General features: G+C 44.9%; 1 protein-coding gene across 1 annotated transcript; it reads left to right on the forward strand.

The window, feature by feature from the left end:
• The first annotated feature begins 784 nt into the window (after positions 1–784).
• On the forward strand, positions 785–14,768 carry olfm1b (olfactomedin 1b). Its single transcript, XM_084572523.1, has 6 exons — positions 785–1,152; positions 2,280–2,429; positions 3,116–3,271; positions 5,259–5,478; positions 8,988–9,094; positions 13,071–14,768. The coding sequence occupies exons 1-6, from the start codon at positions 1,003–1,005 to the stop codon at positions 13,743–13,745; spliced, it is 1,458 nt and encodes a 485-aa protein (XP_084428649.1). The 5' UTR covers positions 785–1,002; the 3' UTR covers positions 13,746–14,768.
• Positions 14,769–26,779: the final 12,011 nt, after the last annotated feature.

Below are 26,779 nucleotides of genomic sequence, written 5' to 3' on the forward strand. Positions count from 1 at the left end.
TTGCATTTCAGACGTTCCCTTTTTGATTCCAGCAACGCCAAAATCAGCTGCACGATGGCGCCAGAGACTCACAAATTAAGAGCTCAGCTTCTTTATCTCCTCTTTCTTTCTTTTTTTTTTTTCCTGAACTGAGTGTCAAAACAATACTACATATCCGAGCCCTTCCAACCTCTCAGCCACACCAATGCGACATCCAGGCCTGTGCGTATTTTGACGTGTGTGTCTGCAAAGTGCAAATGCATTGCAGTGATTGTTTTTGGGGTTTCTTTTATGATGGCATTTTTTGCATGATCAGAGGAGATTCGCTTCTTTGCCAAAGAGTCTTGTCTCTCTCCGGGGCAGAAAGTAACGTGTGCTATAAATAATCTCTTACAGTGGCATTGTCGCTCGACCTCAGCCGCGCTGTTCATTGTCTCGGACAGTCAGTGTCATTGTCGCGCGGCTACGGGCAACTCAGGCGCATTCCCAGATATTACCGTGAACGGAGCCCAACCTGGCTGACATCATTGCGTCTGGCGATATAGATAGATCCGTAGTACCTCCTCCTTTCTCCTCACATCCATTTGGAGCCGCCTGCGTGTGTAGTCAGTGGCACTTAATCACAGAGCGCACCAAGGAAGGAGGCGGACCGTCGGGCGTGAACGAAATAGTAAGGGTGTACCGGAGAGGCGTCAGTGAGCGGGACAACGCGGAAAGAGGAGCTATCCGGGGGACGCTTTCCAGCAGCCGCTCTCGGTTTTTACCCGCTTTTTTACCCCTCGCTGGATCAGGTGTTGCAGTTTTACCCCCGTCCCTCGCCCTGGTTTCGCTCTCCCGCACCGCGTCCGACTCGTTCGCCGCCAGCGCTTCCTTTGGAGATGTCCAAAAAACGACCAGCCGAGCCGGAGTCCCGGGTGGAACATCATCAAGCAGCTCTGGGCAACATGACTCGCCTCCCCGGTTTCTCCCCGGAGTCTGTAGAATGAAGACGGCTTGAGTGAAAGTCCGGAGCAGAGCGCGAAGATGTCGGTGCCTTTGCTGAAGATCGGCGTCGTGCTGAGCACCATGGCGATGATTACCAACTGGATGTCGCAGACCCTCCCCTCTCTGGTGGGGCTCAATACCACCAAGCTCACGGCGGCGCAGGGAGGGTACCCAGACCGGAGCACAGGAGTAAGTTAAGCACATATTTCCTGCGGCTGGTTGCAATTGCAATTCAATTAGAATCCAAAGATAGGCAACGTGTGCGCTCTTGAGTGCGTTTGGTTCGCAGTTTAGAGCAGAAATTCTTGCCATCACCGTGCGCCTGCAAAAGTAAAAGACTTGGACGGGCATCATAGATTCTTGCTGTTGGGTTTTATGTTGCTCCAGCTGCCACTGTGCCGCTGCATCTGTCTGCACCAAGTGGAAAGTTGACAGTTTTTTTTTCCGATATAAATAAGAGATCCTCGATGGAAAATTAGAGGATTAACACGAGAAATGTGAAAGCAGTCTTGTATTGTACATCTGGAGCAGCGGGAGCCTTCATTCTTGCTTTCACGGTGTGTGTGTGAGTGTGAATGAGAGAGGTGCTCAAAGCCGGGGTAGAGTCAAGGGTAGGCTCCTGGCACACTCGGCTCTCTTTCCGTGCCGTGGGTAATGATGTAAGCTCGAAGCTGCTGGAAATCAGAGCAGTGGATTTGAGAAGCAATAAGTCAAATCGGTGGATTCACAGATCAGATAGTATATCACTCATTTATGCTGCTTTTTAGATGATCTTTAAATATGCAAGCCTGGCTTTTAGGCTTGTCATTTTAGACCAGCGTATCTTGGACTGAGTGGGTCTTACAGAGAGGACAGGTGCTCTGTGATCTTGTCAGCACATCTTTTGTTAGAAACCCGTAGCTGACTGACAGTCCCAACTGCTCCTTTTGGATCCGGTGAAGCCCCTCCTTCCCACTAATTGAAACAATCATCAGGTCTGTCTGGCTTGCTTTATTTAATCGCTGATGCAGTGATGGACATCTTCTCTCTTTCAGTCTTATCTCGTCTCCAATTCCTTGTCTTCACACATTACACTCGCACACACCGAGCGGCTTCCATTGACTGCTGTTCTCCCTTTGTGTGGATTTGATAGTGTGATAGTACAGCATGGGTGGAGCCTGACTGTTCTGTGGCGTCCCGGAGGTGATAAATACTCCACAGCTTTAGCAGCACAAAATGGCAAACAGCAAAGTGTCCGCAGACGGGCGCAGCGATGAAATGTCACGGTATTCTTCCAACATCCTTTTTTTTTTTCTCCTAATCTCTTTTGTATTCAGGTGTTGCCAGCAAATCCAGAGGAGTCGTGGCAGGTGTACAGTTCAGCCCAGGATAGCGAGGGAAGGTGTGTCTGCACTGTGGTGGCGCCCCAGCAGTCCATGTGCTCACGGGATGCCCGCACCAAACAACTGAGGCAGCTGTTGGAGAAGGTAATTATCAGTTAAACTCCTCGGCAACACTCCGGCAATCAAAAAAAGTCTTGCCTTCGCTCCTTTTACCCCTTTCCCCCAGTCAAAGACATGTGCACGCACACGTAGTCTTACCTGTGTTTGTGGTCTTCCAATCACTCCACTGCCTGTTGGACAAGAATAGAAATCACGCTCTAATGAGCTCCCTGGAAACCCAAGGCATCACGGGAGGCAGCCATACACTCACTCTCTGCTTAAACCCAAAGCAACATGATGCAATCCAGCTCAATGGTCGTGGACTGGGAGCGAAGGCAACACAATTATGTTAAGCTCCGTTTTATTCAAAGACAGAGACGTTCTAAAATAATGCAGATTAGCTCCCTGATTCACATGAGCAGCCAGGACACAGAGGCATCGACAGATCTTTGCCTGAATAAATAGAAGGCGAGCCAAGTTTCCGGAGTTTCTGGACCAAAACAGTCTTGCAGAAAACAAATGTCTTAACAGTATGCATTTTACACTTGCACCATGTGTCTGAGGCCCCTGACTAGTTGGCCCGATGTCAGAGTTTGTGAATCACCGCGAGAACAACGCCAAGCCAACAGCAACATATTGAAAGTCTGCTGCGTTTTCTCTGCGTCTCATGCTCTAATTGCACCGTGTGAGATTTTATTTAATCACCGAACGTCTCCCTTGCGGCACGCCAGGTCCAGAACATGACCCAGTCCATCCAGGTGCTGGACCAGCGCACCCAGAGGGACCTGCAGTACGTAGAGAAGATGGAGGTTCAGCTCCGCGGCCTGGAGACCAAGTTCAGGCAGGTGGAGGAGAATCACAAGCAGAACATCGCCAAGCAATACAAGGTACGGAGACGGTCCTCGAGCCATTGACCCCCACTGCCATCCCTTCATAGCTGCTCCGTAGCTCATTATAAACAACCTTACCCATTGTGTCTTTCCACCGCGGAGACGTTTCAGAATCGCCATACTGCATACCAAGAAATCCATAATGCATGCATAATTAAAGAGGTCAAATAAAAGGATACATAAACTCAGCTGCGATGATTCATATCCCTATTTCACACCAGCTCACTCAAGGAAACCATGCAGAATGATTGAATCCTAAATCAGATTTAATCAGATATTCTTTAACTCATGGTGAAATGTTGCATGAGCTCAGTGTCCCATGTACGGTGAGCACATGGGACACACTTCCTTGATAACATGCAACAGACTCTAAACCCTCAAAGACAGTTATTTGAGGGGTTTACTGTCCAAAATTAAAATGAAGCCATTTTGGATTTTTGCAAGCAGGGCTGTTTGAATTTTGGGATACAGTGACCAAATTATATCTGTTTTAAATGAAAATTCTGAGCTGCAGCTACAGTTGGTATTAATTAGTATGCTAATTATGAGTTAATTGTATAGAACATTTCAAGAAACAGAGAAGAGAAGCAGTGTGGCACTGTCCTACTGTGAACCAAAAGGAGTTTTGGGCTTTTATTAATGATAATTAATTAACCAACCAGCTAACAAAATAGTTTCCATTCATATTTCTGTTGTCAAGTAATTGTTTGAACTCAATATTGGACGAAAGTTTGGAAGTAAAGTTGCATCAGAGGAAGTTTTTTTGTAATTTTGCTGCATACTCAATTTGGATAAAACCAAAAAATGAATTGCACGCTCCATACTCCATACTCAGCCCTGGTTGCTCACGCAAAGTGCAAGCATATTCCTACTGCTAGCAAAAGCCGCTTCAGTGTCCATACCATCTCAACTTGCGCTGATACATTTGCGTGCTTTGATGTCATTTAATGCATGCTCAAAAGACAAACCTCATGCCGCCAGCGCCACATCCAGTGCACGTACGCAATTTTATTCCTGTGAAGTGCTTATACTAAAGTGTGCGTGCGTCTGTTCGTTTGTTTGTTTGTTTGTTTGTGTGTCTGCTAGCTAGGTTAGCGAGCTCTAGCCAACAGTTGTCAACAGTTTGTCGTTTTCTTGCTTGCAGGGCTAACTTTAAGACATGTAAAGAGAGCCACAGGGAAGAAGAGGCAGGTCAATTCCAGATTCCCCTGAACTGGGCCACAGTACTGAGAGCATTTGGGCGTCAAACAGTTAATTTACCTTTTAGCACCATTAAGACTAAGAGACCCCCACCCTTCTCCCAAACCAACCCACCACTGATCTCTTCCTGCATGTTACTGCTGCTGTCAAAGTTTTCCATCTAAAAGCTTTTTTCAAACGTAAATACATTTATTATTCTTATTATTCTTATTAATTGCTGTTATTCGTTTTATTTTTCTTTGGCTTTTGTCTATGCATATTTGGTTACTCAACAAATCTATACGTAAAACTATAGACGTAAAAATTCGAGACACTTTGTTGTGTGTGACATGTAAAAGCATGTAACCCTTAATACGATGTTGCATTTTAAACGATGATGACCAATAAAGAGCTTTCCCAATTGTTGTCGGTGTACCGAGGGCTTGCTTTTTAACGGCTGGTCACTGCCAGGGGCGGGGGAGGGGGAGGACGGAGCCACCTGCTCTGCTCGTCAAGCGGGGTGGAGAATATTTTCCTGGGGTTTGTTTGCTCAGACACACACCTGCACAGACAAAAACACAGCAGCTGCTCACACGCTCAACACTGAACACCGGACACGAACGGGAGCTGGGGGAGGAGGGGGTCGGGGGGGAGGAGGCGTCATATGAGTGAAGAGTCAGGATAGAGTTAGAGTAGCCAGGCTCAGACAGGTGTTTTGATTTTCTTTTTCTTTTTTCTTTTATGGACAGCGGGTCTTCCTTTTGTCGCGCATGACACTCAACCGAGCTTATTCTAATCCTTTCAGGCCATAAAAGCGAAAATGGAGGAGCTTAGACCGTTGATACCAGTGTTGGAGGAGTACAAAGCCGATGCCAAATTGGTATTGCAGTTTAAGGAGGAGGTCCAGAATCTGACGTCAGTTCTAAGCGAACTTCAGGAGGAGATGGGGGCCTATGACTACGAGGAGCTCCACAACAGAGTGTCAAATCTTGAGGAGAGACTCCGAGCATGCATGCAAAAATTAGGTAGGCACAGAAAGTTGTTGGCACACACTCTTGCTTCAAACACGTGCACGCACCAAAACACTCCCACTGGCTCGCAGGACGCTGCGGCCGGGTCGGACACGGATCCCCAGGCACACGATACGCAGAACATGACAGGAACATGATGTGTGGCTGCGATGCCACTACCACTCAAATGCACATTTCACAGTCCTCATGATGATATTTCACGGTTCCGTTTTGCTGTTTTGTGTATGCCCGCCTTCAAACTGACACAAACACACATGCTCTGCAGTTACATCCCAGTAGATCCTGCAACTTCTATACATTATTTGTGCAAAGAAACAAGAAAATTGCACAAAAAAACAATGCTTTAATGAGAGAAAAGCAAAGCAAAAATTAATTTGTGATACAAAAAAAAAATTTTTGAGTTGAAGTTGCTTAAATTCTGGGTATGTGTTGCTTTTCTTGCTTAATTTTAGACTTCTAAATGAATACATATTACAGCATCCCGCAAATTAGACAAACACAGACCTATGGCTAGGATACAGACAAAGAGAGCTGCACAACCGATGCCTCTCAGAGTTCTCATCACAGTCTTATCTTTGCTTTTAGCCCCTGTCTCAGTCTCTTCACACCTCTGTCACAGCCCACGGTGCTAATAGATGCACACCCACACTGCAGTGACTAAGATATATTACAAGAGCAGAGACACTTACACGCGGCACATCACGGGTATATTGTGTCCCTGTTTTGAATTATTCACAGAGCAAAATGACGGAAAGAAAAAAAAAACAAAAAAAAAAGGGTTTTTTTGGTTACAATGCCCACTGTTCTTTTTGGAAAGCTAGTCCACCAACTGTGATTGTAGTTTAATTCAGCATGAAGACAAACAGCTAATCTCGGCGCACCAGTTGCTTCTTCTGTTTATCTCTTTTTTTTTTTACTAGGCCACCTCTGCTCCTGCTATCCCGCTGGCCTGGAGCAGGAGTCTTTTCCGCGTTTTCGCTCCCAGTTCAATGCGCATGCCGCTCCTCGCATCTGCGGTCAGGCTGCTAAAGATAGGAGAGCAATGCACCTGCGGGAGTTACTTAACGCGTGTGTGTGTGTGTGTGTGTGTGTGTGTGTGCAAGATCAGATGAGATAAAGGCGAGGTCACCCGGCGAGAGACTGGCTCAGGCAGAACAGAGGGTGGCTATTCCTTTCAACTTCACACGGTTGCGGAGGCACCCGTGCATGGTGCAACACAAACACACTCCAGTACGCTCCTGTTACTGAGATTAAACTTGCGAAGGTCACCGGCCGCATTTGCATCGGAGGAACAACAACGGCGGGCGGAGCAGAGAGAGTGGGCCGGAGAAATTTTCAGCGCTGAGTAATAGAGATAGAGAGACAGGGGAAGCTGATAGGAGTGTCGCACGGGGAAGGAGAAAGAGTGATGAAGTGAAAGCGAGCGGGGAAAGTGAAAGAGAGTAACTAGGGTCCCCACAGAGCTGTCCTTCAAGCTGTTTGGTGCCGGAGAGACTAACAGCCCAGCGGCTGCTGGGACACAATGGCCATCGATCAAGAGGACATGCCAGCTTGCTGGGCAATAATCAAATAAATAAATCACCCTGTGTTGTGCCCCAGCAATGTGGAGGCACGGGGCTTCAGGCAAATCCAGCCCCGGCGCACTGGAAATCTGACGAATGGAGCAGGAAGGTCACTGCAGCACATAAACCCGCCGCCTTTTCGGTTTTCTCCTTCCATTTCATCTGCGCAGAACAGAATTAGAATAATTCTCTCATTACAAGGAGCCTCACCCTCCCTGTTTGCCTTAATTTTCCATCTCCCTCGCCTTAAGTAAAGAGTAATTGGCTTATTACAGCTTGGATGTTATTTTTATAGTTTTTGCCATAATTCCTAAAGGTAATAACGACATTGCGCTCATCAAGTTAAACGCTAGCATCTGGGAGCGTGGGGACATCTCAGGAAAGGAGTCCGACAAGGGAAGGAATACGAGCAGTCAAACAACGGGCTCTATTATAGCCCCGAAAGATTTGATAAGGTATTTCTCTATAGCATTCATGAATAATTAAGCCGGTAACATATTAATAAGATGAGTTTAATTCCCAGAAACCACCAAGTTTCATCAGAGTCTGATTTAATTCTTACTTACTCCTAATTGGTGTATGTGACATCATCTTCTATCCAGCTGAGCTCTCCCTGCTTACCAGTGAGAAGAGAAGGAATATACATATTTCAAATGTGAAATAACCAAAACACAACTTTGAAAATAGTGTGCTCATGTAGGAGCCTCCTGGAGCGAGTGCCTTATCTACATCCTGACGCTTCAGGCTGACATCAGCTCCAGTTCCCATTATTCCATTTGCTCTGCCCTGTACTCCAATCCAGGCAAATTCAGGCCAAAAGAGGATTAGACCCCGTGTGCATCTCCAGAGCCGACAGCCTGGCCTATAGTGGCGGTGCGATCTAAAGATGGAGGCCCTGATTGGAGAAAAGAAATAAATAAATCAATGGCCCAGCGTGTTATTGTGTGTTTCTAATCCCACCGAGGATTACGTAAGGGACTCAACCCCCCCACTAGAAATAGTAGATGCTGCTCATGTGACCACGTGTTTGTCTCTCGGGCCACCGCCGAGGTGCGATGCCCACACACATTCTTCTCGCAGGCACGACATATGCTGCACATGGAGACGCGCAAACGCTCCGACGCAAACAAACAAACACAAGTTTCTTTATGTAAGTGAAAGAAATATGTGAAAGTGAGACAGGTAATCGTTACTCTGAGACGTCTTTTGTTTGCAGTCATGCGGTCGTGATTTAACTAAGAGCGTGAGAGATGAGGGCTGCAAGAAAAGGGGTTAATGAATGCAACGCTCCACGGAGAAAGATGCTAATGAAGACCCTCAAACGAGCCTTCGTCACAGTCCTACTCCTTAAATTAGCTTATCAGAACGCCTCATTACATTCACATGATGGATTGAACTCGTCAACATCACCTAATTGACCTTTGTGAAATAACGTCTGGGAAAAAAAAGACGACGACGGGACGATTGGATGCAGGCCTCGTAAACGGTGAAACCGCGTCTCTCGTTTCTCTCATCAGAAGGAGAGCATTAGTCCGACCGGCTTTCAGTCAGGAAGGAATCAGAGCCCGGTGTTAGTTTTGTCAAATTCACATTAACACCTCAATCAACACTAATTAACACTGCAGCAGCTCACAAGTAGCGCGGAGGAGCCCGACGCACAGAGGCGCTCCCTTTCCTATCCTCTCTTCCTCTCGCTTTCTCACACGTCCACGCAGAGAGAGTAAAACCGGCATTAGCATGTGTGAACTGAATAATGAGCACCTCTTGTTCAGTTCATCACGGAGCGAAGAGAGAGAGAGAGAGAAGAGAGGCAGAAACATGGCAACAAAACTGGGCGTGAGCTCAATCGTATTTCAGGCAAATTCATTTAAGACTTACAGTGAAACCGAAGTGGTGTCTGGTGCCTCTAGACGTTCCCATGTCACTTCTCTACCCCTGCAGCGTGCGGCAAACTGACGGGCATCAGCGATCCCATCACCATCAAGACGTCCGGATCCAGGTTTGGCTCCTGGATGACTGACCCTCTGGCGCCCGAGGGAGATACTCGGGTATGTACCACTGCACACAGTCACACCAGCATGGATGATCCATTATTTAGTATCAATCCTCAGGCAAACTTTTCCAACAAACCAAAGTGTGTGAGAACTAGAACTTCTGGTCTTATTTTTTGGATCCGAAAGTCAGAATTGTAGAAGATTGCTTGTCATAAAGTGTTAGCGTTATCCTTAAAAGGGAATTACCGTTTTTTTTTTATAACCTGGACCTTATTTCTGGCATAAAATAAGATCGTTTACTCACCCATATAACTTTGGTGTCATTTGGAGTCATTCAGAAGATATTTAGATCCAGCGTAGTGCCGCGTATATCCATATAATGGGAGTGACTGGGGCACCGAAATGCAGCCTCTAAATAACACGTTATCTGCTGTGAAACTCGCTCATTTCACCAATATTTTGTTATGATATGCTAGTGCCATTCCCCGTTAGCTAATGCTATTCCCCCGTTTGGTGTCAACAAATGACACCAAAGTTATATGGGTGAGTAAATGATCGTATTTTATGCGGTCCAGGTTGTAAAAATCTGTAATTCCTCTTTAAAGGGCCTCTTTGACGTGTGCTTGTTGGAGTTTATCCATAGTCAGTGGTTGGTGGTCGGCACGCTCCACGTTTGGAGAACGAAGCCAACTGTTGAACCGCTGTGGACGAGGTCGACTGCAAACTTTATCTCGGCCCTGCCTAAAAATCTATATCGCTTTTAAGTGTAGGCTATATTTATAATAATATCTTTACCTTGCAGTCAGACGGCTTTATTTTTCCAACTGGGAACTGAATCCGTCATATTGATCTTTAAAAAGCCTCCAAACTCCATTGACCAAAGCAGTAATTTTACTCACAGAACATGGGATATGGCTATACTATGGATAAGTACCTCATAAAACCCCACTTCAAAGCAATCAAACTATCACTTTAAAGCTTCTGCGATGGAGTGTTTTAATATTAAGAGTAGATCAACTGAGAAATGAGATGGCGCACTTAAAAGTCATTTCCTGTGTCTGGGTCACGAGGGTTTTACCTTTATGCTCCAAGAAAGTGTTTTTCAATCCAAACATGAACGCAGGTCCTTTCGCTCCATCAAATTAAATACAGGGCCAATTTTTCAGTAGCTGACTTTCTGGAGGTATACTTGCATTTTTCTTTTTTTTTTCTTGGCCCAGGAGAAAATTGAGGTTGTTCAAGACCTGTCTGAGTCTCATCAGTGCACTAGTGTGATCTGAGAGCAAGATATGAAAGAAAGCTGCGATATATATACATTAGTTCTGGATCTACGTCGGTATTAAAACGCCAACAAACAATTTTCAAGTTAGCTATTAATCGTAGCTAGCGTCATGCTTCATACTAGCGTCATAGGGCTAAGGGAACTAGCTGCTGTCCTTTTCGTATTGCCTCTTTAGCTACTCAATCCTAGTTACCAGTAAACTCTATCTTTGACTGGAGGCTTTTCAGACCGGGGTCCAAAACCAAAAAGGGCAGAAGCAGCGACTCATAAGACAGAAAGAGTACCCAAATTTCATGCTATTAGCGCAGCTTGTAATGCGTCGTCTTTCGTGTTCGAGCTTCTTTGAGTATGAGTAACCTGAAAGCAGCTGCTCTTGGCGATAATCTCGCGGAAAATTCTCGAATCATCTGAGGCTGCATTTCTCCCCGCCCCCCCCAAAAAAACTCTGTGAAGCTCTTTGAAGGCATTGCTTTTGTGTTGTAGCTTCAATGTTCCAACCATGACAGGCATGGCAGGCCTTTCGTTTTAAGCGAAAGAAAGAAAGAAATTCGTCTAGCAAATACACGGCGGAAAGAACTAGTTGACATGTCCGCCACATCGACACTGATGTGTAGCTTCGTAAGTTGCAGTGATTGGTTGGTCAACAGAAAATGCATCTGAAGCAATTCTGATCCATTAAGGGGCACTTTACACGGAAACGATTGGAGGTGAAAAGCGCAAAACATTTTATCGGATGTCCTATATCGTTTAGATGGTGACGGCGTTTTTGGGGGTTGAAAACGCAAAAAAGTGAAACCACCCTCCAGAGTGGAAATCTTAAAAACGCTCCACCCTCGCGTCACCGTGCAAAGGGTGAATAACGCAAAACTGCGTTTCTCGTCGAATAGAAATGACGTGACAAGCATGCGACAGGACCGGAAAAACAAGTAAACAACATGTCGAGCTCCGCGATGGAGGTTCAACAGGCCCTAGCCGCAATAATTTGTATCCAAGTGGTTGTTTTGGTTAATGTATTTCGTGCGCTAAGCGTGGAAAAGTAGAAGAAAAGTAAATACCTCTACGCAGGCACTCTTGGGAGTGTTGCCACCTAGCCATCTGGCGGTATACTGCATCTATGTGTATGAAATTTCACACACTTTTGCGTTTCCGTTTGAACACAGATTTGTTTCAGAAACGCTCGTCTAAATGCGGAGTTAAAAGTGAAAACGAAACGCCACTTTTGCGCTTTTGGTTCAGATAGTTTCCGTGTAAAGGTAGCCTAAGTCGGTGATTCACCAGTTCCATCTTCTCTAATATCAACATTTTTGGAGTTTCTTCTATGATAGCAATGTGATTATTACAGGGTTTTTAATGGCTGGTGAAACAAATATAGTAATCTCCGTATGGCAATATGGTCTATTGAATTATTAATTAGTTTCAACCTATCACAGTTTGATAAGCACACATTGGGATCAGGACCTTCATTCAGGGAACGAGTACCTCAGGATCAGCAGTTCTAATAGTTTGCCTGAATCTAAAGTTGGAGCTGAACTTGCTCATACTTAAGGCCAACTCTCCCAGTGAACTTTGGTGACAGTCTGTGTTAACTGGTCATTGTTATTTCAGAAGGCGATCGCGTCTGCTCTGCCTTTACGCAGCAGGGCTTCTGTTGGCTCAATAAACGGGCCTGCAGTCATTACTAACACATTAAAATAAAACGGCATGGATAAATCTAAACAGCTTTAACAGGGAGCGGCCCAGCGGACGAGGTATGGGAGGGAGGGAGGGAGCTGGAAATAAAGAAAGTTTATTTGTCTGCTAAGCTCGAACATGCTCTTTCCGCTCCGGCTTTATGGGGCACATTAATAACAGACAGCACTCTCAATGTCACATAGGAGCAAAGAGAGGAATCAGCAGTATTCAGGACATCAGCTGCGTAAAATGTACAGTTACAGTTCCTCCTTCTGAAGGCTAACTGTTTTGACAACGTGGCCTGCATAATCTCGGGTATTTTAAAAACTTCTCATCGGCAGTGGCGAAGCTTTCTGCTGACTAAAGTTATATTTAGCATACTGTAAGGCAACTTTTTTTTTAGTTGAAACTAATATATTTTGAACAGAACACATGAAAGATGTGCTGCGTTGTCAGAGAGCCGAAACGGAAGCCTGAGCGTAATTGACGGGAGCAGACAGGCCTGCTCCACTTCTTTTTATCTCTTGCCTTCTTATTTTTTTATTTATTTTTTTGTCCCTGTGAGACCTGTTTCCTTGATGTGAATCATTTTTTAAGTCAATCACAGCAGCACATGGGTACCAGGTAGGAGAAGGGCTTCAGGTGAATCAGTCCCACTGTGTCTGAGGAAGTATTTGAGCCTCCAGTGGCTGCGGAATGAGAGCTCTCTGCCCATCGCCACGGGGGCCAGCAGGAAGCTGGGTCAAAGCAGCTGAGACAGGCCTTTTATCTGGAATGATGGGCATTATCCCTGCGGGGCCGGGCGCATGCCACCCCGCTGCTGTTATCCTGACTGTTTGTATTCAGAAGCGCCAGGATCTCGGCTTCGCCTGCTCCTTGAACAAGTCTCAGCGCTAACTTAATTGGGTTGCTTGTTGACAGTGTGATTTGATTTATTCTGTGTGTGATCTGCATGCGAGATTCTGATATTCACAAAGGCACCCTGACGAATGATGATGACAGGGATTTCTAGCTCCGACTGAAGTAGTGCTCTTTGCGATTCTAATTGCTCCCTCTGTTTCATGTCACGACGCCCAGGTCTGGTACATGGACGGTTACCACAACAACCGCTTCGTGAGGGAGTACAGGTCCATGCAGGACTTCATGACGTCGGACAACTTCACGTCCCACCGGCTGCCCCACCCGTGGTCGGGAACGGGTCAGGTGGTCTACAACGGCTCGATCTACTTCAACAAATTCCAGAGCCACGTCATCATCAAGTTCGACTTCCGCACCTCCTCCATCAGCAAGTCCCGGCAGCTCGACTACGCCGGCTTCAACAACGCGTACCACTACGCCTGGGGAGGCCATTCTGACATTGACCTGATGGTGGACGAGGGGGGCCTGTGGGCTGTCTACGCCACCAACCAGAACGCTGGCAATATTGTGATCAGCAAGCTGAACCCCAACACCCTGCAGATCATCAAGAGCTGGACCACCAACCACCCCAAAAGGAGCGCCGGCGAGTCTTTCATGATCTGCGGCACACTCTACGTCACCAACGGCTACTCGGGAGGCACCAAGGTCTACTACGCCTACTCCACCAACTCCTCTACGTACGAGTACATCGACATTGCCTTCCAGAATAAGTACTCGCACATCTCCATGCTGGACTACAACCCGCGTGACCGCGCCCTCTACGCTTGGAACAATGGCCACCAGGTGCTCTACAACGTCACGCTGTTCCACGTCATCCGCTCGGAGGAACTGTAACCGTGGAGGTGGATTTAAAACATAAAATATCTGTCTGTGTAGAAAAATCTCACTATATACAAAAATATATCTGCGAAAAGAAAGACTCTATGGCAAGACTATTCTATTTATAATATCAAAGAAACTACCGAGAGACTGCATCAGCGGTGAATGCAAAAAGTGGACTGAATGTGCATTAAAAAAAAAAAAATCTCAGATTGAAGGGTTTCATTCCAAAATATAAACGATTTATTAAAGCAAAAAAATATATATATATGAAATGCTATATCGGTTAAGGTCCAAGATGATTGTCAGAAAAACAAAACTGTTTTTGTAAATACAGGTTGAAATACGACTTTAATATTATTTTAATAGCTGTCGTCATTTTGTTAGAGGCTATTTAATTTTGGAATGAAACTCTTTGATTGTTTGCCGTGTAGAAAATGATTGTAAAAGTAGAGCATATATCAGATTTAAAGAAAACAAAAAAAGAGTAACAGATGCCAAAAAGAAAAAAAAAAAGAATCATCACGCCTTTTTTTTATATAATGGAATATCAACATAAGCTCATTCCTTGAGGCTCCGGTTCTTCTGCAAAAAAAAAAAAAAAAAAAATCCTCCCGGCTGAACATTTCTTTGGGTCAACGGGGATCCCGAATGGAAGACTGTTGTTAATAAACTCTTGGATCCCCGGGTCTCATGGACAAAAGTCTAAGAGGAGGAGGAGGAGGAGGTCAGTCTAGTCAGAAGACTTGCTAGCCTAATGGGTGCGGTCTGTCATATCAATATCGTTTTTATCAAGTACAGTAGCAAATCAAAAGTCCGTAGAGAACAACAATAACGACATCCACTAAAAGACCTGAAGGCACTGACTGTTGACAGCGCTGTTGTTTGACATGATTTTTCCTGTGTTGGTGACTATGTGTGAAAAAGGCTTTCTTTGCATGAGTGTTTTCTATCACTCCGGTCTGCTCTTCTGAATGTCTTTTGCTGTAGTATAGTCTATATATATATATCAAAAAAATAAAAATGGGGGGAGGTAGATGGATAGGGTAGTGTGTGTGTGGGAGGGGAGGGAACAATGCGGAATACCTTTGGGATTTGAGGATCTGCGACGATATTTACTTTCTTTTCGTGCTCCTTTCCGTTTAGCTCCCGTTTTGTTTATTTCAATTTCTTTGCGATCTTTTTATTTATTTCATTTTTTTTTTTTTTTTTTAAATGTTCTTGTATCACTGTAACTGTTGGCACCGTTTTCTGCCTCTGTATTTGTTTATTTGGACCGCGTGGGAGGAATCTATCGAGCTCACGTCTATCCGAAGAAAAAGAAGAAACAAAAAAAAAAAAACAAGAATGTATCAAGTATTGTATCCCGATCGGAGCCTGGTCTTCCTATCTTCGATTCACATCATGCGCCTGCAGTAGGGAGAGGTTTTTGTTAGAGGATAATCCTGTTTCATGTCATGTATCCCCCCCTCCACCCCACCCACTGCTAGCGAAGGATAATGCTGTTTAAATGTATACCCTTGCCGAGGACAAAAGCTTTTCACTCTTTTTGCGCTTTGCTGGACATGTGTTGTATCTGAGATGAGATAGTTAATGATTCGTGTCAATAAAACAGAGAAATCTGACGCTCGGATTTGCTGCCTTTAAAAAAAAAAAAAGCTGGGAGCTTCCATGTGACGGCACACTTAGCGCACGGCCATTCATATGGGAATCACTTTTTTACGCTAGGGCTAATGCTCTTAGTTCCCCGCCTTGTGGGTTAGCCTTCGTTAAGCTTGAACAGAGCAATCACTGTTGATTGTGAGAAAAGAGCATTTACAGACCACGTCATGTCGTCATAAGTGTTAAATATGTGCATTCTTCCTCTTACAAATTCAATATATTCAAGAGTTTTGGCTGCTATACCCAGACTTGTAGCTCACAGTGGCTAATGTTGGCAAACGTTACCTAGGCTGTCAATTAAGCTTGATTTATACTTCTGCAACGGATCTTTGCAGAACCTACATTGTGGCCTGTTCGAGTGGCCTACACAGCTCAGAGCATTTATACTCATTTGCACTTGTGTGTCTGCATCGTTCTTTAATTAGGCCGCTAATTCCCTATTAGACGGTGTCTAATAGTCTCAGTTTCTTTGTGTACTTCAAACAACAACTTTGCGAGAAGTGAGAAATTTGTTCTTGATCTTGAGGTGAGCAAGAACAAAGTTGGCTCTGGCCAGGTCAGTCCTGAACTGCGGCTAAGATCTTTACCCAGCAGAAATTAGCAGAAATTACGAATATTAGCATCTGGGAGCTCACCCACACCAATTTCTGACCAATCACTGAATAGTTGCCAGACACCACATGAGAAAAAAAGTTCTGCCTGGTTGATGTGTCGAGAACGAGCCTCGAGAACGAGCCTCGAGAACTCCCGAACAAGGAGCTGACGCCATTTTGTTCTCGCAGTCCTAGGAGCGAGAACAAATTTCTCGCTTCTCGCGGAGTATGTAACAGGCTTTAGAGAAAAGACGCCAGATTCGATGGTGCTCACGGCCACTAAACTGACTAGGAGGAGGGTGAATTTTCTATGCTTGTGCAGGCACTGGCCCAGTCCAGACGTCCTGGAGGATCTGATCCCAAGTGGCCAGCTTTAAATTGCTAAATAATTAAGAACTCCAAACAAGAATTAGGGAATGGAATTGAATATGAGTAGGCTATCTTTATGTAAAATGGCACTGGCATGTGGTTAATAAGCCATGTGATCTTGTTGAATCAATGCAAATGAGCCATGTGGAGTTATGACCGGTGTCTTAATTCACCTTTGTTTACTGAGATTTTTCCTTTCACCGCCACCAGTAGCACAGTAGTGACATTATTGTGTGTGTCTATGGACTAAAAATCTGAGCTTTGTGCAGGTCTCAGAAATGACTCATCATCAAGGTGGAGGTAGAGAGACTCTTTGGATCATATCCCCGTGTTGGCACACACATAAAAACAAACCCATTGGAGATGGCAGCTGTTTGCTCAATACTTTGCTGCACCCCAAATGACATTGGTGTTTGTTTGCATACAGAGCGTGTAACTTACGATCAGATCTCGAGGGGTAGCTCGAGACGCATGAATGGGCGATGTTAATACCAGGTCTGAACGGCGCAGCTGAGAGACATGGATTAGAAATACACTTTGGACAAGCTGCTGCGGTCTGCGCTGCTGCCATATCTAATTACACTGCCAAGGAGGTGCACGTCGGGCTACGAGGTTAGCTAGAAAAGATGCACAAGTGACCCCTGCCCACTGTATAATACATCATGCAGGTCATTAGATTCTCCAATTCACGCTTTGCATTTATCGTTGCAGCATTTACAACCGACCACTCGGTGAAGTAAGGCTTTATTAGTTGCTAAATATTTCTTCCTTCTCAACTCAAATAACCCCTCTCTGTGTTTTCATCCCTTGACATTTCTTAAATCTCTAAGCTGGGGACATCTTCTTTCCAAACCGCAACTGCCCACTTTTTCTGTTCGTGCAACAATTTTCTCTCCTTCTTTGATCTCCACTCACTTACCCTCACTCGCTACCATCCTTCTTTTCTCCCTCATCCGTCAGCCAGTCTATCTTTCCCGCTCTTTGTTGCCCCCCCACACACACACACACTTGCCTCCCAGTCCTCTGATGTTTCAATCGATGAATAAATGATTGCTTCTATTTTCACTCCGAGTGCTTGGCCAACACAGGCTGCTTTGTTCCCCAGAAAGAGTTAGGTTTGGGAGACAGGCAGAAGAAGAAGGAGAAAAACGCACAGAGAGAAACATGTTCAGCGGAAGGTCTCGCAGCGTTTGACACGATGAGCTGTCACTCAGGAGATGAATATATTTACATCTTTAAGCAGTGATTGGCGCATCAAGAGACACAGCCGACACTCCTCTCTAGTCCCAGTTACCCACCCCCAACATCAGCACATAAGCCTGTGAACCTGACAGTTGCATTTCATTACATCATTTTGCACACTGTGTCTCTCTTTCCATTACTGCGCCCGTGTCTTGTTTACGCCAGACTCGGAAAGAAGTGCATTAGGCTAATTACCTTGTGCACACTTTGCCCTGTAAGTGCCACGACCACTGCAGCAGCACTTCTGGGAGTAAAGGACGGACACAGTGAGAGGTTTGACCTTGCCCGGACCAGCTGTAAGGTGCATCTTTCCCCTAAGGACAAAACCACTTATCAGCGATAGAGAGCGAGTGTGTACGTGCCAACAAGAGGCTTGGCGAAAATGTTGCCTAGCTCTGCAATAACTTTATTTTGCAGCACAAAAGTCTGACAGGTTTATTGTGACTTTTGACTTTTCCCATCGCCGCATTACATAATATACCCTTGAAACTGACTCCTAGGCGTTTGTCTCTATGGTGTCTTTTGTACATTTGGAAGGCTGCGGCGTGCACAGTGACTGTCTGTTGGCCTTAAAGGGGAATTACCATTTTTACAACCTGGACTTTATTTCTGGCATAAAATACGACGTTTACTCACCCATATAACTTTGGTATCATTTGGTGTCATTTGGGGATAGCGCTAGTGTATCATAAAAAATATTGGTGAAATGAACGAGTTTCGCAGCAGATAATGTGTTATTTGGAGGCTGTGTTTCGGTGCCCCATTCACTCCCATTATATGGATATACGCGGATCTAAATATCGCCTGAACGACTCCAAATGACACCAAAGGGTGAGTAAATGATCGTATTTTATGCCAGATATAAGGTCCAGGTTGTAAAAAACGGTAATTCCCCTATAGTAGTCTATGCATTCTAATTATTGTGCCAAAACTGCATCCGTAATATAATGTGGAAAGGGAGGACGATGACCGGAGAAGCCATGGAGAAGACGACCTGATATGGAGGAAGGCATTTGGTCAAACAGAGAACTGAAGCTGAGCTAGCATTAGCTGGCTAATTAGCAGTTTATATCTCTGCATCAGTTTGACAGATGTAGCTACAGTGTCAGCCCAGACTCGACACAGATCCTAACGCCGCAGCCCGACATGCACCTCCCAGTAATGTAACTACGCACCACGGCGACACAGACCACAAGAGTGGCGATCGATCCGCTTGGTAGTAGCGCGTTTCTGCTTTACTATTTCCGGCTGCTTCTCCATCTCCGCAATATTCGCTTTGATTGCTTTGGATCAATAAAGATGGAACACATCAAGGAAAGGTTAACTGAGGACGTTCGGAGCTACAAACATTTGTACGACTCTTCTTGGGCGAATTTCGGCGAATGTTTCAGTCGCCATTGTCGAAAGTGAAGCAGGAAGTAGAAACAAAAATTAAAGACACAGCACTGACTAGCATTTGGGTGGCGCATTCCACATGGACATAGTATTCTGTTAATAATCTGAATAATAGCCATATCACAATTAAAATGCTATGGGGTGGGGGTGCCTGGGCTGGTCTAGGTGGGTGATACATATGTAAGTAACATACACATGAATTTCAGGTCCAAAAGTGTCCCAGCAGAACACTGAATTGTCACAAGATGGATGACTTCCCCTCAGTGGTTTTAATGTTGTGGCTGATCGGCATATATAATCATTCCATCTAGCTGAACAAGAGGTTGCAGACACACTCGATTTCTGCAATCTACCAAACAGTTAAAGCTTCATTTAAGATATAAAAAGCTGATTAATCCCAAACTACCAAGAGAACCAAAGCAGTAATAACATTTCCACGGCCTTGGACCTGACCCACGCTCAAGCAATTACCGCGAGCCCTTTCAGATCAAACGCAAGATGACACATGGTGAAAGTTTTTCAGACAAGCTCCTGTTGTTTTTATCCCATTGCAACAATTTCCATTCAGATTCATCTCACAGGCGGGGGAATTAAACAGAAATAATGCCGCAGTCTCACGTTTTCTCCGTAGCTGGGAGCAATCTCCGAGATAAAACCATTACAAGCCCGGTGTGGGCTGGAAATAACAGCCGATAATAAATCAATAGAACCATAAACAATAGGACTGAGAGAGGGGGAGAGAGAGAAACAACAGCAATAAAGACGATTCATTTTAATTATGGTGCAATAAAAAGGCAAAGTAAAAAGTACTCCCCTTTGCGATTCTCAGTGCTCCGGTTTTGCTTACAATTGTGTCCTTGTCAGCAAATCAAACACCTGCCCCGTAACAAAATGTCTCCCTAATTTGCATTTTCCTAAATGTTCTCATAAGGATGTGTGTATACGAGCTCACAGAGATGAGACATAGCTCCGCCAAAGCCGAAGTCGGGTTTTCACCGCGCAATGCGGGAGATCTCAGTCCCGTTTCCTGCTGGAGACGTTAACAACTAATTTGCTTTGCCAAAACATTTCTTCTTCCGGAACCATAAAAGCTGTCCAGATTGAGTTCACCTGCAGCACGTGCTCTTTGTAATCAAAGGAAAATGACAGAAGCATCGGTTGTTTGGCATACAAAGCCCAGATTTTGACTCCAGAGATTAAGACAGATGGACGAAAGTGGTTTCGGATTAATTTTGAAAAAGTCAACATTTCCCACCTTATATCTGAAGCCAGCGGAGTCAATATTTGCTGAGGGGCACCGGAGAGCCAAGTGATGACTAACGCACAGGAGGAGTTATTTGGATGTAAATGCGAAAATATCGATTATCGGCTGTTGAACTTAAGGAAGTGCCTCAAGTTAGCTCAGAGCCACAGTGTGAAACTTCTGACTTTTGACGGTCCCTTATCTGCTTCTTCCAGCGCTGCCCAATGACGAAAAGTGATACCAACGGCAATCTGTGTCTGTCCTCACCGTGCTTTACTTTCTTTTTTTAGACTGTAATCCTTTCCCTGGGTGCCAATTTTCTTCTTTTTTTTATCTGGAGCATTGGAAACTTATCTTGGATGCTTCCTAGGTTCCTTTTCATTCTTTCAGACCAGAGACTATACAGTTATTGAACCTTATTTATATTTATAACTGTCATTCTTCAAGTCGCTGTAAGCTACTCCTACAGAGACTTTTGCTAGGGTCGCTCCCCTCTTCAGTTCTGGCAACGCAGTTATTGCTGATTGACATGAATGATTGGCTACCAGTGTGGGAATGTCACCACGGACTCCAGATTTAAAACTCTGGTAAAATACAGAGAGATTGGCTTGGCTCTGGTCGTACTTTTTGAGTATTTATATATAAAAGTAGTGCACTATAGCCTTAATATAATCATGAACGTGAGTATGAATGTCTAATCATTAGGTGCTAGTGTATATGAATGTAATTATTCAGACAGCAAGCAGGAAGAGCCGAGAAAACCCAAAGTTTTCTGTTTAAATCTCACCAGCTCATCAAATTTTTTCCCGGCCTATCTCTTTTCCAGGCATAAAATATAAAAAAAACCCTGCTTTGAATCTTCAGACCATCTCAGCCTGAGGATTAATGAGCAAAGCGCGGTTCACACTTCCCGTCTTTTCTAGCTAAAGCAAGAGGAAACCTCTAGTCTGAGAGATGAAACTAACGCTGCAGTTTCTCGAATCGCCACTCGAGGCTTAAATTTATGCATAATTAAGAGCGCGGTCGCTCTGAAAAGGACAGCTTGCCTCAGTTCTACTCACTCTTGATTTTTTTGAATTAGCCAGGAGTTAGGCGGAGTCAGATACTGCCAAGATGGCGACGGCAATAGCTTCGAAACCGCACTATAGGAAACCTTATGGGTGACGTCACAGAGGGTTCTTCCATCTTTATGTACAGTCCATTAGTTGAAGGCTTTGGCAATGCACTTGGGTCTGTGTTTTTGTGGGTATGGGTGCATGACATGTTGACAGATGCACATACGCTCATGTACTCCAGTGTGTAACTAACCATAACTGTGCTCCACCAAGCAAACAGGACGGTTTCTTTCACACTTAAGTGGCCACATGTAGTGATGACAGTTGTGCCGTATACAGAACTTTGCCTTTAGCCAAGGGTCAAGCCTTATGTGTGCGTGTGCGTACGTACGTGTGTCCTTGCACATGCATGTGTGTTTGTGTGTGGGTATGCATTACTAACAAGCTGTGGTGACAAAATGTGTGCCATCTGTGCACACGGGAGATTTCACACTCTTGTTCGTGCTCGAGTCGTGCCAGTATTCTCATCGGGGACACTGGCCAATCGTCACAGGGAAGCAAAAAGCAACAAGCTCCGGCCTGTTAGCCGGTCACATGTTCGCCACACGGATTGTTTTAACAATATATGGTCTCCATATTGGGAAAACGTTTGTGTTTAATACTTGAATTTTTGTTAAAAGCGATTAGATGTTTTTTTTCATCGGAGGAAATATAGTTTCTTTTTTTTTTTTTTGCCATGCAAGCCAAGCACCAATCAGCCACAACATTATGACCACTGACAGGAGAAGTGAATAACATTGACCATCTTGTGACAATGCAGTGTTCTGCTGGGAAACTTTTGGACCTGGCATTCATTCGTGTGGATGTTACTTAGACATGTAGCACCCACCTAGACCAGACCAGACCAGGCACCCCCACCCCATAGCAATGACACTCCTTGATGGCAGCAGCCATCTCCAGCAGGATGCAGCCTGACACAGACACACACAAGAACGGCTTAGGAACAACTCAAAAAACATGAGGGACAGCAGAAGGTCTTGACCTCGTCTCCAAATTCACTAGATCCTGATCAAGTATCTGTGGGATGATCGACAGAGGCCCCTCACCTCAACCCATAGGACCCAAAGGCCCCCACTAACAACATTCTGTTACCAGATACCACAGGACACCCTCAGAAGGCCCATGCCCATTCTCTGATGAGTACCAACTGCTCTGGAGGCACAAGGGAGACCTACACAATATTAGGAAGGTGGTTATAATGTAATGCCTGATTGGTGTATAACAACAATGTGATCCAGAGTTTGTGAGCAGCGACTGGAGTTTTGAGATTAGTGACTTTGGTGAAGTCTGATCCACTACGTAGCCAGCGACTGGTGACTCATGACTTCTGATTCAGGCGTTCTCAAATCCCTGCTTCCAGATGATTCGAGGACAGCCTTTTTTAGAGCGATGAATTATTCAGTATCGGCTGTTCACCTGGAATGAAACCAAGGGACAAAATCAAACCGATGTGGGTGAATGAAATTTAAGAGTGTCAGCTACAAAGAACAGCTCCCCCTTTCCTTCGCTTGTTTCGGAGTCCATCAGGAACTCACACGTTTTTCAAATCACCACCTGCCTCAGATAACAGAGCCGCACAGATTCCTCACCTGCGAAGCGACTCATTACAGCAGTGCATTTTTTTGTGTGTGCGTGTGTCTTCCCTACTTGTGAGTGTCTGGCAACTTCACCAGAAGATGTCAATATCACAATTCCTCTAATGCCGTAAGGGCCTGCTCACTAGCATGCCTAGCCATCTTCAGATATCTTCAATTTGGAAACTAATTTAGCACCGTGTCCATCCATTTCACTCAGCAGCTGTTCCGCGGGAGTCCTGTCTGCGCGGCCTGATTACTCTGTTTCACCTGACACCTTAAGTCTCGACAAAAGCGGCGAAAACAGCATTAGATGTAACCAGATCGATACCTCCAGGCAATCTGTACCATCGACGCATAATTATGTGCTCAACCATCCACCTCGGTCTCGTGTACAGTCTCTGACCTGCACTCTAAAAGGTTACGTCTGACACATAAACACCTCAAGCCCCTTTCTCTCCCCCGCTCTCTCTCTCTCGTCTCTCCAAGAATCATAATCGCGTTACTCGTCTCCCGACTCCCCAGCCACATTTCATCTCTCGTCGTCTCTGCCTCAGTCATCAAGAATGCAAATTGGGAGTGACAGAGCAATCGTGAATTCCATCACAGAGAGATAGAGTGAAGCAATTTGCCGAAGACCTATGAGACAGAGCCGACCGAGTGTTAGTGATTGAACTCTTTGGATTCTGCGGCTGTGTGTCATTATGAGTGCGTGTTTGGCGATGGGTGGCATCCATAAATCGCTACAAATAAATCTCTGAATCTTGACAAGCATCAGTCCCTCCATCAGTATGATACCGTACACGAAATGAATGACAGACAATACTAGTACTACTATATCCCTCCATGCCTGCACACCAATCAGCGCTAGCCTGCACTAACTAATCTTCAACCAGCATCACAAATCCCTCTGATCCCTATGTATATATTTGCGCAAATACATGTGCATAAATTTGGACGCGATTTTATTTGTGTTCCATTCGGAGAATCCGTGAAGCAGGTTCAAAACCCAACCCTGAAACATCCACACGTAACCCAAGGCAGGCCTGTACAGCTCTCCCCACCCCCATCTTCTGCCCCCAGGTGCACTGAGGCAGAGAGTAGAATGAAGCAGAGCTGTGTGCGGTGACAGTGACATCCATCGCATGCAATGAATAATCAATGAACACCATCTGGTGCAGACAACAGGGGAGCACAGCTCCAATCGTTTACTCTGCCTTGGCTCTCTCTCTCTCTCTCTCTCTCTCTCTTCATCCTACACACTGTCTCTCACTTTCTCACCTGTTCTCTCCCCCTCCCTCTCCCACTTTTCCCACACATATTTACACAGCTACTCTCTCACCTCCTTCCATTGTCCCTTCGTCTTTTTTCCCCCTATATCTATACCTACGCCCCATTCTGCCCCCACCGTGCTCCATGTTGGCCTCGGCGACTGGCTTGTCATGATATCCCTCATTCTAATTCAGTGGTGCAATTCCCAGGCAGCTAATAAGACGACCTGTTGCCCTTTAAAGGACGTACGCCTTTATGATTTACGGTAACTGACTAGCTTTTTAGAGTGGTCTAAAAGTGCTGTAAACGTAGATAATACGGTCTAAAGGACACCTGGTTTAGGAAAATAATTTCTCATACAGAACTTACCAAGGTCTGACTACATGACTTATCTTTTTACCCTCCTTTTCCATTTTCTTCACTTTACGACTTTTTTTACAGCTTCAGAAATGAAACTATACGTGCGCCATTAGCCCTCAGTGACCAAGCAGATACGCATTTTTATTTCTGCTTCAGATCAGATCTGACAGCAGACCTTATGCGCAGTTCCTGTACCTATCTCCTCCTGTGCATGTCTACAAGTCCCCCTCTGACACGGCACTTTATTTCGCCTCGTGCGCTTCGTCCAAAACCGCTGTCCTAACTTGACATGAGCCTCCCGAAACCCTGCCATGTCACGCATGCCTTCCATTTCCTCCGCGTGGCAGACTCTACCGAACTCAATACCTCCTGGCTGAACTACAACTACAACATGTTGTCGAGCTCCTGGAAGTTGAAAGAAATCTGAGCACAAAGCGACTATGTCTGAATTTATAGACAATTAGATGCCTGTTTAAAGGTTTTATCAGAGTTTTCTCCAAGTGACAGGTCAAATGGTTGAGCAGTAGCACTCAAACATAGCTTAGTAACTGTTAATAATAAAATAAACTCCACTGTAAGCTACAGTTGTAGTTGAGCTAGCATACTACCTCATGCAGTGCATTAGCATTACAACATTCAGTTGCCGGTGAACATTTTCAGTCATTTAAGTCACGGTACAAGTACTTAAAACGAAACAAATGGACTCACTCTGCAGGATCTAGACAGCAAGATGGTTTTCTGGGGAAACTGATGCTTCTTTTGTTTTGCTGTTGCTGTCGTACCTGACTGTGATCGGCGCAGCTGCTCCCGCTCGCTGCCGTGAACAAGAAACTCAAGCGAGCGCATCTGCTGTGCTTTAAATGCTTAGATGAGCATTTAGTTAGTACAACAGTGATGGAAAATTCATCATAGATAGTGTCTGGAGAAGCTGTTGTCAAGATCCCATATGTTCTTCAAGTAATGCACTTTGAGGGAAAAAAAACACTGAACAACATAGCGAAGAAAGCCGGACAGGGAGGTCATCGGGAGTTGCAGAAATGAGCCCAAGTAATCCAACATGGCCGTAAAACAGTTTGTTAACAACTAGATATTCCCTGTGGGTGGAGGAACTTGTTTTGATCTTGTTTTTCCCCAATGAATGGCACTCTAATGATCCATTAATGGCCACTTCAACTGGTTCAGAGAGGGTTTCCTAATTTTACATAAACGGCCCACCATTCATTTGGAACTGAAGAAGCTGCTAGGAGTGGTGGTGAAACGTCTTCAAGACAACCCAACAAGTAAAGATTTAGTTTTTTATTTTTGGATATAACATGACCTGGATGAATGAGAACCTCCAAAAGTCTCTTGTGTAATGGCACCGGACTAACCACTGCAAGCTGCAGTAGTAGTGGGTTTGCAAAAAAAAAAAACACAGCAGTTATTTATGTGAAATGTAAGAGTGTGGAAGTGAGAAGAGGTGTGCGTGGTGTATTGGGTCAACTGTGCATGTGCACAAGGCGCAAACGCCAAAAGTAGGTATGGAAAACTCTTTGGAAAGACACAGCATTACATATCAGTTTACAGGACATAAAATATGCCAAACACATAAGTTAGTCCTAATCTTTAAAGCCTGAAAACATAATTCACTGTTGTAAAATACAAACAAGCATGGAGCTAACAGCCTATAAGGCTTGATAAAATCTGCCAGTGGCGATGGCTGTGATTTCAGGCTGCGAAGGCAACAGTCGCTGGCTGTAAATCAGCACGTTCCCTTTGTTTATATCACTATGTGAAATCCAGAAACAACGGATTAAACATTTTTGTTACCGAAAACCGCTTGAGCCTCGTCAGAATGGAAAGATCAGCAGGCGTAGCAGCAACAAGCAGGGCTCTGTGAGGCCCAGAAAATGCTCAAGTGATTGAACATTCCCCACACTTTGTTTCATCCTTGCATTTATGTACAACACCTTCCGCTGTCCCCCCTGCACATATCCCCCTTTGACTTAGATGTTCTACTACGCTCAGTTTACTAGACTCTGTTTACCCCGCTCCATCCGCAAATGTAATTTCTGCCAATTTCATGTGGTTCAATATTGTCTCTGAAATGCTGAGCAAGCAAGACTTGTCTTAAACTGTTAGTCATTCCTTCTTTGGCTTTAGCAGGAATGCAATCAACTGTGCAGTAAGCATTGTGATTATTTAGACGCACTTTAAAGGGGAACTACTGTTTTTTTACAACCTG

Source organism: Chelon labrosus (assembly GCF_963514085.1).
Source record: "Chelon labrosus genome assembly, chromosome: 22".
Lineage (NCBI taxonomy): Eukaryota > Metazoa > Chordata > Actinopteri > Mugiliformes > Mugilidae > Chelon > Chelon labrosus.